Here is a 13,690-nt window from a genome sequence, read left to right on the forward strand (position 1 = left end):
TGAAATAATTGACACAGGCAAGAATCACCTACAAGTTGGCAAATGTTTTCTGTAAATGGCCAAAGTGTAAATACCCTTTGTAGCTCCACAGATGGGGTCTGTTATATATTCTCTCTTTCTTTTTTTTAACAAGACTTTAGAAATCCTTGTACCACCCAGCCGCCAAGAAAAAAAAAAAAAGCAAACACCATTTTTAGCACAAAGACCATACAAAACCAGGCCATGGGCCAAATCCAAGTCCTATAGTTTGCCAACCCCAATCTACAGATATTAAATCAAAGATTGCTATACAACAAGGTAATTACTGGTGCCAAAGTATCATCCACAGATTATTTGCACAGGGAAAAAAAGATTCCCTTATTGTGAAAAGATCTATGGCCACCACTTTGTCCAAGTAATCAAATCAAAGTAACTCACCCTATGCTTCCTAACACAATGCAATATGAACAACAAAATATCATCTATAATATATTCTTGCCCAGAACCTTTAGACTTAACTTCTAGTTTATAGTTTATAGTTTATATGGCAGATAAAGGAACAAGATAAAAATAGAAGAAATCAAGACAAATCCAGAGCACTGAGCATTCCAAAATAACCTATAAGTCAACTAGCCCAACTTCTTTAAAAAGTCAATGTCATAAAGGAAAAAAATAAAAGCAGAAAACTTATTCTAGAATAAAAAGATTAGGGTTGGCTGGTTAGCTCACTTGGGAGAGCATGGTGCTGGTAACAACAAGGGCATGGGTTTGGATCCCCAAACCGGCCAGCTGCCAAAAAAAAAAAAAAAAAAAAAAGATTAAAGAAACATAACCAAACATAATGCATGAAACTTAACTGCTTTTTGTTTAGGAAACAAAAAACCTTAAAAGATATTTGGGGGACAACCAGGGAGTTTTGGACATAAACAGAATATTTAAGTGCTTTTTCTTAGATGTGACAATATTGTGGTAACAGGAAAATATTCTAAGAGGGTGCACTTTAAATATTAGGAGGTGAAATGCCATAATGTCTGCTAATTACTTCAAACAATTAAGCAAAAAATGTGTATATTTGTACACACAGGTATGCAGAGAAATACGGTAAAATGTTAACAGTTGTTCAAGGTAGTAAGTATATAAGTAATCAATGCACTGTTCTTTCAACTTTTCTGTGTATTTGAAAATTTTCATGATAAAAATTTGGGTGAGCAAAGGAACAGGTAACATATAAATACTTCCTACATTAAAGTTATAAACTATGCCATTCTAAAAATTCATGGGCTGGCACTGGAGATTTCTCTGCCCTTCTGATCCTTAGGCACACCCCCAACTCCACAGTAATCTATCCTATCACACCTCTTTTTTTTCCCTTTTACTTTTTTCTACCCTACTTTCATTGCTCCTGTCAACTAGCCACAAAGCCATGGGAAACATCACCACCAGAAACACTGCTTCCTTGAGCCCCCCACAGAAACCATATCTCTTCTTGAGGCAATGGAAGGGGGAAAAAACGGTATTCAAGTCCCAATTTACAACTGGAAAACAAAACCACTTAGGAAAAATATGAGAAAGAAAAAAATAAGAAATTACAGGACTAAAAGGTCAGATACCTACAAGAACCATGTAGCTTGGAAACAGTTTGTTTTGGTATTACCTACTAAGTTTAATATACACATACCCTTTACACCCAGCAATTCCATTCAAAAAATATATACCCTACAGAAACTTATGCACATTGCCCCTGGACACATATATGAGAACATTCATAGCAGTGTTTTCAGAAACTAAAAACCAGAAATAACCCAAATGTTCACCAAAGCAGAACAGACAACTGTACAATATCCATACATGAAATACTATGTAACAATGAAAATGAAAAAACTAGAGCAATATGGAATAAATAGTACGAAAAACTTTAAAACACAATGTTAAACAAAAGATTACATAAATGGAATTACACATAAAGTTCAAAAACAGACAAGGTTAAACTATATTGAGGATGCATAGTCAGAGTAAACTATTAGCAAAAAAAAAAAAAAAAAAAAAAGCTAGTTAGCAATGTTGTATTTTTTGACCTGATTAGTGATTACATGGGTGTTCACTTAATAACAACTTATTATACCATAACCAGTTCTATCACTTTGCTATAAGTGTGTCATAATTTAAAATAAAAAGAAAGTGCAACAATTTTTTAATACCAATGAAGTAGGCATCTGTAAACCAAGGCTAACTATTATTTTAAACAGTTTCTATACAGAATATGTGAGACTATCAAACAATCAATTTGCAAAAAAACATTTAAAACTCAGCTCATTCATTTGATACAGTATGGTTCAATGAGTAATTTAAGGTGCTATCAGCAGACTATATGCATATACAATGTTACTGGTATTGTTTATGTCTCAAAAACATTTTCTTCCATTGCAAATAAAATAACAGGGATTAGTAGTTCTGACATTAGTTTTAAGTCCACAAAAAGCTTATCTTTGAGTTTCCTATTCACTGAACAATTTTTATCACTAAAAGCAATAAAATAAAAATACTTCATGGGGCTGGCTGGTTAGCTCTGTTGGTTAGAGTTTGGTATTGATAACCCCAAGGTCCAGGGTTGAATCCCTGTACTGGCCAGCCACCAAAAACAAACAACTTCCATGAAGCTATACAAGTAGCGGTGTTTTTTCAGGATACTTAAGCTTCCTTCCAAGTTTTCTGGAAGTCCCCCGCCTTTTAGAAGAATACTCTTATTTTAACTACTAAAGAGTTACATATTAGTCTGAAACAAAAAGCAAAGATACAGTGCATGTAATACCTTTCTGCTGTGGTTGCTGCAATAAGGGCTGTGGCTGAGTCTGCAATAGTGGTGTAATAGAAGCTGCTGAAATCTGTGCCTGTAGCAGTGACTGGGGCTGGGGCTGAGCCTGAACGCCAAACGTTGTCTGTGGTGTAATTGGCTGAAGTACGGCAGGAGGAGTCTTCAGTAAAGGTTGGGTTTGGGATTGATTCTTAACAAAAACAAAGAAATAAAATGTTTAAAAAAAGAAAAAAACCCTGCGAGTTAGAAGACTCAATAACCAAGTTTCTATAATACCTAACTTTTTATGTTACGTACCTGATTTGGTAGTGTTTGAATTCTTTGTGCATTCCATTTAAAAGGCATATTAGGATTATAAGTAGCTTCCACCAATACTCTGTCACCAACTTGGGGGGTTTTCCCTTTGACAGCACTGGAACAAAAAGAAAAGAAATTAAGTTAAATATAAACACAATCAAAATACCGCCCCCCCAAGATTTACATACATATTTTAAAGTAAACTCTAATGGAAATGGAAACCTGGTAAGCTCTTTTAAAAAGTAGATATACCTCCTAGACTCATTTTAGAACTGATCACGTTTTATCCTCTGTGCAGAAATAATTTATCATCCCATATTCTCCTAATATTGTGTCCCTCCCTCTACAGCACCTTCTAACTTTTATAACCCAAGAGAGTTTTGTTTTGGGTTTAGAAAGATGAGGGAAATGCAGACAAGACAGAAAACAGGAAGCCCACTTTCAGAAAAATCTTATACAGTAATTAAATTTCCGAAATGTAGTACTTCTTAGAAATAAATTTAGTTAGTTAGAGTGCAGCCTTATAACACCAAGGTCATGGGTTCAGACCCCCGAACCGACCAGCCACCAAAAAAATCACCATCATCATCATCGGAAATTCATATTTCGTGCAATCACCACAAAGCTATCAAAGTACTACTATGAATATGTTAATCTAGCAATCACTTTATCCTATTAATTTTTCAATTAAAAAAACAATTTTTTAGTCTATCATGTCATGAGATATGTCAAACAGAAAATTAGATTTTATAAGCCATATTTCAACTTTCAATCTCACTGTAAGTCTGGCCATGAATACTGTTAGAAATGCCATCTGACTCCTATAAAACATTTATAAAGAATTCACCATAACTAGAGTTTGTTGAATAATCAAAAGATATCGTTAATCACATTCATCAAAAAAGGTAACAGGTACAAATATAAGCTGAATGATTAAAACAGAAAATTATAGCTTAGTACAATCTTTGCCACAATTAGGTAGGTGCTTTATGCCAAATGTAAGAAGCCATTTGCCAGCACCTAATGAAGTTTTACCTAAGCTGAAAGAACACATCTTCATCCACAAATCCAAAAGTATCATGTAACTTTGTAACCACACCAGTGAAAACACGCTGCTTCTGAGGCTGGGTTTGCTGCTGACTGGACCTTGGTGTTGGATATGATACAGTTATCTGTGCCGCAGGCTGAGGAGTAGACAGGCTAAGACTTGTAGGGAGTCCCACAGGTGACTAAAAAACAAAATCAACACCAAATTAAGGTAATGATTTGAAATTGTCTAAAATTTAAATTACTTAAAACTAACCCAAAATGTTAACAAAAATAACTTATATAAAGAAAATATACATGTACATCAAGTCTGAAAAATTGTAAATTATTCTCAACCTATTTCATCAAGTTCCCTTAGAAAAGTATTTTCATAGGTTGCTCTAAGAAAAAAAAGGTACGATAGTACAATGAATTTAAAAATACTGCCAGGCTGGCCGGTTAGCAAACTGAGTCAGAGAATGGTACTAATGACACCAAGGTTAAAGGTATGGATGTCCTTACTAGCCAGCCACCAAAGTTAATTAATTAATTTTATAAAACACAAACAACCTCCCCCCCCCCCCCCCCGCCCCAAATGCTGCCTGTTTTAGCCCTCTCTTAGAATCCATACTGGCATAACAAAGACTCAGGAACATCTTCAATATAGTAAAGGAACTCAACATTTCTAAAACATTGACCACAAAATTTTCTCATGAAATTTCTTTAACATCTTAAGAAATCTACTGCTTTATGGACACACTTTCAGAAATGCTGTTCTAAGAAAAGAAATCTCTACAGCTTTTCTACTTAATTTGGAAATTCTACTGTTGGGAATTGAAAATATGAGACAGGTGTTAAGTTGATTTTAGTTCTTTAATAAAAACAGACAGTAAGGTTGATTTCTCAATTGAAATGTACTTTATTTTTTAAAAAGTAATATATTCAAGACTAAAAAGGTACAAAAGGTTCTCTCTCTCTTTTGGGGGGCAGGGGGTGCAGGGGGCAGCTGGCCAGTACAGGGATCTTAACCCGAGATGTTGGTGTTATAAGGCTGTGCTTTGAAAAGCTTTTCTATCCCTGTTCCTTGGCCACCTAGCTCCCTACCTGTGAAGCAATCACTGTCACCAGTTATTATAGAGCTTCCTGGAGATGTTTCATTCCAATATACACATACAGATAAAGAGACAGACAGATATCCCCCTCCTCCCTCTTATATAAATGGAAACATATAATACATACTGCTCTGCTCCTTTTCTTCTACTTCACATATCTGGGATATCATTTCATACCAGTATATAAAGAGATTCCATTTCCTTTTCAATAGCTACATAGTATTTCACTCTAGGTACACACCAGAGGTAAGGAACTACAGCCCATGGGCTAAATCCGGCCCCACAGCCTGTTTTTGTACAGTTTATAAGGTAAAAATGGTGGTTACGTTTTTAAAGTGCTATTAAAAAAAAGAACAACAACATACAACAGAGACTGGAAGTGGTCTGCAAAGCCTAAAGTTAGCACTACATATCAAAAGTTCAAAACTTTTGGGGCTGGCCGGTTAGCTCAGTTGGTTAGAACATGGTGCAGATAATACCAACATCCGGGGTTCAATTCTCTATACCAACCAGCCGCCAAAAAAAAAATGTTCAAAACTTTTAATGTTGCTTAAAAATTAAGTTGATAACACAGTAACTTCACCTGGTAAGGGCAAGTTAAAAAAATAACATACAAAAAATTTCCAAAAATCATAAAAAGAAAATGTAAAAGCAAAAATCAGTATTAAGTTTAAAGTAAGACATTGCATTTACTCAAATTATATCACAGCTAGACCTGCAATTAAAAAGAATAAAAGAAAAAAAACAATAACACACCTTCCATCTTTATTTAGCATTATATTGCTAAATTAATACGTCAATCCAATAAATACCTTTAAACACTTAAAGAAAAACTAGAGTAGGAATAAAACTGTAGTCTACTTTTGATTCAGACAGCCAAAAGAAATAAAAGTAATGCCAAACTAACCTGTGTTAAAAGGGTCTGCTGGGGTTGCTGTAACTGAAAATAGGGGGAAAAATACACACACAAAAAAGGATCAGAATTATTGTTTCAAAAATGCTTTATAAAAGGAAAAATTCCTATTAAACGGTTACTTTATTTTTAAGAAAAATGTGAAAAATAACAGAGGTCCTTAGGTATAAGGTTTCCTACAACTATTTCTAACAACTTGCAGACCTGATATGTAAGTAACTCTTTTAAAACAGGAGCTTAGCTACATTTAATAAAAATGATTTTTTTTGTTATTTCATAAGAATAACACCTACAAAAAAAAATACCCAAGTCCCTAAAGATTTCTAGTTCCACAACATGTTAATTACCATGCTACAGAAATGATTTAATATCATCAGTACACTACTTCCTTGAAAAAATATCACTGGCCACCCAATTCATCATTCTGAATTTAGGTATACACTTATATACGAGTATATGCATATGAGTATATCCCTAAAATAAGTAGCACTCCTGATGGTCAGATTTGCCATAGATATAGGGACCATGAAGGACCGCACACTCTGACATATGGTTTTTCTGGCAATAGCAAAACCTACCATTACCAGAAAATAAAAAGAATTGGTATGGGGGGTGAAATTTAAAAACTCTGGAATACAAATAAGACTTAGGCTAGGATAAAGAGCCTATATGAAGTTCTAATTCAAAATACTCAGTTTGGGCCAGCCTGTGGCTCACTTGGGAGAGTGTGGTGCTGATAACACCAAGGCTACGGGTTCGGATCCCTATGTAGGGATGGCCAGTTAGCTCTCTTGGGAGAGTGTGGTGCTGATAACACCAAGTCAAGGGTTGGGATCCCCTTACCAGTCATCTTTTTACTAAAAAAAAAAAAAAAAAAAAAAAAAAGTTTATCTGGAGTCACCATGTATTACAGGTTAAATCATATCAAAACACCATTTTTCTTAAGAATGGTTGAGTAGTACCATATTTTAAGGCAAGAACTGTTGAGTATTGCCATTTTCATATGGTTCAACCTAACACATTATAATCTTTAACAACATATGTCAAACAGTATTAAAATAAGTCTGACGGTATTCTGAAAACAAGATGGCTGACTTTGAGATCAAACTCTTGTCAGTTTTCTAGTTTAATGCAATTACTAGTGGGATACTGTACTCTTCAAGGAAAATGCAATGCTTCTGAAGACCCAAAGGGCTTAAGACAAGGATGAAACTGGGTCATTAACCTGCAGACAAGAGCTTATGGATTGAAAAGTCACATATCCCTCCATAGTGTCTTTGGATCTAGTTTTTGGTCCCTCTCTCTTGTATTCCCTTTTCCTCTCCTGACTGCTACATGTTCTTGAAACTTCTTATGGCACTGAGGACTGAAGACTACTACCTCTCAGCCCTGGACAAGCCTAGAATGAATGCTTAGCCTAGAGCCTATCTAGATTACAGCAGGGCAATCTCTTTCCTTGACAATCTTCTCCTTGAGTTCAGTTTTTCTTACTTCTTCCTAGCATCACAGATATAAGACCCTGAGGAAAATGATTATAGAGTATGAGTCTAAGGAAAAGGGGTCAAAGAAACTTGCTTTTAGTCTAAGTCAGGAGGAGTTTGCAAATTCTTGAAATGTGCCTTGGAAGAAGGGGTGTGAACTACAAGGGTAGGCTTCTTCTCACTTTCAACAGCTCTATTTAAATACTTTGTATATTGGGTTTCCACATACAATTTAATTAGGAAAGAAGGAGGGGAAAGGTTCTACTGCTTAAAAAAATAAAGCCTATGGGCTATGTAGGGTTTAAGCTTCAAGTGGGAAAAGAAGCTTTTCATTTTCAAATGTGGTCTAGCTCAAAAGAGTAGCCCCAGGGGTTCCAGATAACAAGTAGAGGGCCAAAGATTCAGTAACAGACTGGTTCCTTCCAGATTATCCTCTGAATACTTTCTTAGAAACATGTGACAAACACTGGCTGCTAGTGAAAGATCTGGGTTTTTAAGATTTCCCTTATATCGCCCTCTCCCTTGCAGACATTCCTTTTTTCCCACCTCTTTTCCCCTACTCCCTCCCCCAAAATTCAACTCACACATTAAGGTAGCTTATGGGAATAAAAATCTGTAACAATTGAACTTTGCAACAAATGGTTATTTTAAAATCGGTTTTTAACATGAAAGATATAAACTGACCTGTTGTTGTACACTATACAAGGCCTGCTGAGGTTGTGAATATTGCTGTAAGATTAAAAAAAAAGATTTTTCAAAGAAAAATATGGATATTAGTTGTATTCATTCTCAAAAAGTGATATGCATACACAGAAATACGTAGCCAGAATTACACCAAAAAGAAATTTTCTACAAAAAGCTAAACTTCATCTAAAATAAACAAAACAAAAAGAAAGAAAATAAACAAAAACAGATTACTTATACTCTGGGATCAATCAAGAACTGAATTTTGCTCAAATAATTAAGGTATAAGAACTGCTCAATTCCAGAACTTAAGAATTTAAGAATTTTGACGATGCAACCATATCTGTGCTAGGCATATAATTTTTATCACCAGAAAAAAAAACAATAAGCATAATTAAAAACTCACTTCTTCATTCTTTAAAAATTACGGTAGCAACCCTGGCTACTCCAATTTTATAAAGTTTTTTGCCTCACATATTAAAACCTATTATAGATTCACCTGTTGCAATGCAGCTGCTGCAGCTGCGGCCTGTTGCTGCAATGCTGCAGTCTGAGTTAATTGATAGTTTGCTGGGGTTTGTGTGGTAAGTCCTGCTGCTGCCAATGCAGTTTGCTGTGTATAAATGGTAGGAGATGCTCCAAGGAGTGATGGTTGCTGAACACCCAGTGCAGCTAAAATGAGATTAAAAAGAAAAAAAAAAATTCAAGATTACTTGGATCTCTTCCAGGAATTTTCCACAAATGCTTAGTTGGACATGATGGTCTGCCATTGTTTACTAAAAAAATAAAGAATTTCAGTAATGCTTGTTGAATTTAAATGATTCATGTCCCCCAGATCCCAATGGCTTCATATTAAATGTTCATGCCATGATAAATATAAGAATACCTTATTCTACAAAATTAATCTTCAGAATAAACACAACCAAACTTACCTAGACCAAGGTACTACAGTACCCTCAAGAAGTATTTTTAGGAAGAAAAATAGAAAATAAATTATCTTATTTTACTAATTTAGAATTTACTGTCTTATCTTCAAGTAGGTGAGAAACATTAAAAGACAGTGATACTGGAAGTAATATATCCTTAAAACTTCCTACTGAACAGAATTTTCATGCACCTCTACTCTGTATTTATAAATTGTAAAATTTAGGGCTGGCCCATTAGCTCAGCTGGTTAAGAGAGCAGTGTTATAATACCAAGGTCAAGGGTTCAGATCCCCATACTGGCCAGCTGACACATTTAAAAAAATAAAAAATTGTAAAACTTAGCAACAAAAGCAAAATTAAACAAATGGGATTACATTGCAGCTAAAAAGCTTCTGCACAGCAAAGGAAATCCATGGACTGAAGAGACAACCTACAAAATGGGAGAATATATTTGCAAACTATAAATCTGATAAGGGGTTAATATCCAAAATATATAAGGAACTCACACAACTCAATAGTAAAAAAGCAAATAACGCAGGGCTGGGCCAGTTTAGCTCAGTTGGTTAGAGTGTGGTGTTAATAACACCAAGGTCCAGGGTTCGATCCCTATAGCAGCCAGCTGCCAAAAACAAAACAAAATATTTCTCAAAAGATATAAAAATGGCCAACAGGACTATGAAAAAATGTCCTACATCACTAATCAAAAGGGAAATAAATGCAATTAAAAACCACAATGAGTTATCACCTCACACCTACTAGAAGAGCTGTTATCTAAAGATAAAAAGGACTGACCAGTTAGCTCAGTTCTTTACAGTGCAGCCTTATAACACCAAGATCACAGGTTCAGATTCCCATACAGGCCAGCCACCAAAAAAATAAAAAAAAAAAAAAAAAACATGCAAAAGATAAGGGTTGGGGAGGATGTGGAAAAATGGGAACACTTGTACACTTTTGGTGGGAATGTAAATTAACAATACAGCATTATGGAAAAACAGTATAAAGATTCCTCAAAAAATTAAAAAATAGAACTAACATATGATCCAATCCCACTATATATCCAAAGGATATGAAATCAATATATGAAGGAGACATCTGCACTCCTATGTTTATTCCAGCATTATTCACAATAGTCAAGATATGGAGTCAACCTGTGTCCATCAACGGATGAATGGATAATGAAAATGTGGTATATATACACAATGGAATACTATTAAGTCTTAAAAAAGAAGAAAATCCTGTCATTTGTGATAAAATAGATGAACCAGAAGGACATTATGTTAAGTGAAATAAACTAGGCACCAAAAGACAAAACCACATGATCTCACGAGTTTAAAAAAGTTGAACTCATAAAAACAGACAGAAAAATGGTTATTACCAGCTGGGGAGGTGAAGCATTGGAGAGATGCTGGTCAAAGGACACAAAAGTTCAGTTAGACAGGAGAATTACGGTCAAGAGATCTATTGTACATCATGGTGACTACAGTTAATAACAATGTATTTTATACTTTAAAATTGCTAACAGTAGATTTTAGGTATTCTCACCACAAAAAAATAAGTATGTGAGGTAATGCACATGTTAAATACCTTGATTTAGCCATTCCACAATGTATACATATATCAAAACATCATGCTGTACACCATAAATATATATAACTTTTGTCAATTAAAATTTTTTTTAATTTTAGAAGGAATTATAAAATTATCAGACAAAAACAACATTTTAAAAGCACCAAAAGGTTGTATTTTAGTGCACTACTGTACTGAACAATGAGAAAAAAATTTAACCATGTAGTGACTTAAAATGATAATTTTTAAAGGGGCAGTTGGGAGGGGCTCAGAATGACAGATTTTGGCACTTAATGACTTAATGCAGAAAAGAAAATGAGAAAGGTTTTACTTGATGCTTTTATGCAATTCCATTAAATGCAGAAAAGTAGTCAACTAAAAATTTCGGTCTAGCACTCTTCTCAAAACTGTATATACTGGAAAAATGACTGCTAACTCTCCGGGACATTAAAGTTACCTTGCTTTTATCTAAGAACTTGAAAAATGCTGCTTCATAGCTATTAGCTAAAAACCCTATTGAAAGACCAATATTGTGCTTTATAGAAACAGAATAAAGAGCATTACTGAACTAACCAAAACAAGGTAGCCTATTTTAGAACACCCCAGAAAATCATTAGTAGTGTGAAGTTCATTATTAATCAGCTGTTTTAGGAGTCCAGATTAATTTTACTTAAAAATAAAATAAACCAACAACAAAATAACAACAAAACAATCACAGAAATCATACCTGGAATTTTTGTAAATTCCAAATTACTCACTGCAAATTTTTAATTTTTAAAAATTAAAAAAGAGGAGAGGAATCTATGGTAGAAAAAAACCTTCTTAATGTCCTGAATACACAGTGCTAGTCATTACCACACCATTTTTTTATTTTCTCTTTTAACTGTTTTTAAGGTAAGTCAGATACTATAGATGGGCAGAAAAGAGAAATCAACAAAAAGAATTTAAAAAGTGGGGAGTATCTTAATACCAATGTAAATTCAAAATGAGGTTAACTGCAAAGGGAATAGAGAAAAAAATGTATCAAAACCTAGGGCATAGAATCTAATCAATGGATCTATTAACCTCCCTGTATTGTAGACAAAATTGTAGACAAGAAAATCCATAACTATCATAAGATTTTCAAAATGATTATGGACCCAAAAAAGGCCAAGAACCACTGTTCTAATAGAAGAAAAATTCTTAGGTAAATATAAGGCAGGGAAAGACCCTAGGAAAAATAAGTATTTTAAATTCTAAGACTGGCATGTTCTGCATTTGACAGAAGTTACCACTGGTGATTCAAATATCATACCTTTCTCCTTCAACCACCTGAGGTCTGGCCTCAGATTTGCTGTTTCACTCTGCTGGTACTAATTTCCAAAACCCTGGATGTACTGATAGTTGCCAGAACAGAAGAACTCAGAACCAATATCTCAGAAAGTTTATTTTTTCCCATAGCTTTTCTAGGTGTTCTAGATCCTGGTGGCATACAGCAGTGCAACACCAAGTAGGTGGGATGACAACCAAGACCCATACATCTTGATAGTCAATGTGATGAAATAAAAACTACAAGATAAATTGGTAATAAAGGGTTCCACTGCTAGCAGAAATTAATGGGAAGGTAATTTACATTCGAGAAGTTGTTTCACACCACTAGCTATGCAAATTTTGCAAAATCACTATGCACGTGATTTAGTTTTTATAAATCTATAACAGAGTTCTTTTTATTTATTTATAATTTATTTATTATTTTTTTTTAAAGATGACCAATAAGGGGATCTTAACCCTTGGCTTGGTGTTGTCAGCACCACGCTCAGCCAGTGAGCGAACCGGCCATCCCTATACAGGATCTGAACCCATGGCCTTGGTTTATCAGCACCACACTCTCCCGAGTGAGCCACGGATTGGCCCTTAACAGAGTTCTTTTTAAAATCACTTATATTTGAGATTCCAATCTCAATGAAGTATATTTCATTAATATTTATTAATGCTCCCCTTTATGGATACCTGACAAGCTATCCTTGAATATTTGTATACCACATTCTGCACTCTTAACATGAATTATTAGAATCAATATTCTGCAAGATAATTCTGTAACCTGCAAAGTACAAAGATATTAATCTCTGATTTAATCTCCCCTTCCTCCACATAAGTGGCCAAACACTTGTCACTGGAGAGCTTTTCCAATTATCTATACTGAAAGTTTATTTTTCTGTACCAAATTCAGTTTGTGAAATGTCTCATGACGAATCTAAAACAGAGGCTTATCACTATGTATTAATGGCCCTAAATGACCACAGGCTACCAGCTAAAATAAGTAAAAAATTTTTCTTTTTTAAACATGGAACACTTCACGAATTTGCATGTCATCCTTGCCCAGGGAACATGCTAATCCTCTCTGTATCGTTCCAATTTTAGTATATGTGCTGCTGAAGCGAGCACTAAAATAAGTAAATTTAAAGGCTAAGTTTTCTTAAACCATCTTTAAGGACAAATGTAAAATATATTATTTTCTAAAAACTATAATCAGTTTCACAGGACTGAAACGTTCATGTTTCATGATAGACTACTAAAGTAAGTATTTACAGGGGCTGGCCAGTTAGCTCAACTGGTTAGATAACACCAAGGTCACAGGTTCAGATCCCTTCACCAGCCAGCTGCCAAAAAAAAAATTTTTTAAATAAAGTAATTATGGCCAGCTGCCGAAAAAAAAAAAACGAAAAAATTAAAAAATAAAGTAATTGTTTACTGACCAGTGAATATACCATTAAAACAAAAAAGAGGAAACTGTCCCTTTCCCCTTGTCTTTTGTCCCTTGATCTTATCAAATTCACTGCTAAATTTTTAAATCCTTATTAATATACTAATAGGTGCTTGTTTATCTTTATTAAAGTGAGTCAACCTTCTAAAAT

General features: G+C 34.4%; 1 protein-coding gene and 1 non-coding gene across 6 annotated transcripts in view; both read right to left on the reverse strand.

Annotated features, from left to right (window-relative positions):
* The window catches only part of CCAR1 (cell division cycle and apoptosis regulator 1), a 51,512-nt gene that overhangs the window by 31,241 nt on the left and 6,581 nt on the right, over positions 1-13,690 (reverse strand). For 4 of the 5 annotated variants that reach the window (XM_063102818.1, XM_063102820.1, XM_063102817.1 and 1 more), the window contains exons 3-8: positions 8,804-8,976; positions 8,305-8,349; positions 6,134-6,166; positions 4,124-4,317; positions 3,089-3,203; positions 2,789-2,981 (exon numbers count right to left, since the gene is read on the reverse strand). In XM_063102818.1, the coding sequence (XP_062958888.1) occupies positions 2,789-2,981; positions 3,089-3,203; positions 4,124-4,317; positions 6,134-6,166; positions 8,305-8,349; positions 8,804-8,976 (753 nt within the window). The remainder of the gene's footprint in view (positions 1-2,788; positions 2,982-3,088; positions 3,204-4,123; positions 4,318-6,133; positions 6,167-8,304; positions 8,350-8,803; positions 8,977-13,690) is intronic. The other variant, XM_063102821.1, reaches the window with a different exon arrangement.
* Positions 13,114-13,220, reverse strand: LOC134382921 (U6 spliceosomal RNA). The gene has a single exon (XR_010024162.1). It is a non-coding gene; the product is annotated as a U6 spliceosomal RNA (small nuclear RNA).

Source organism: Cynocephalus volans, chromosome 7, assembly GCF_027409185.1.
Source record: "Cynocephalus volans isolate mCynVol1 chromosome 7, mCynVol1.pri, whole genome shotgun sequence".
Lineage (NCBI taxonomy): Eukaryota > Metazoa > Chordata > Mammalia > Dermoptera > Cynocephalidae > Cynocephalus > Cynocephalus volans.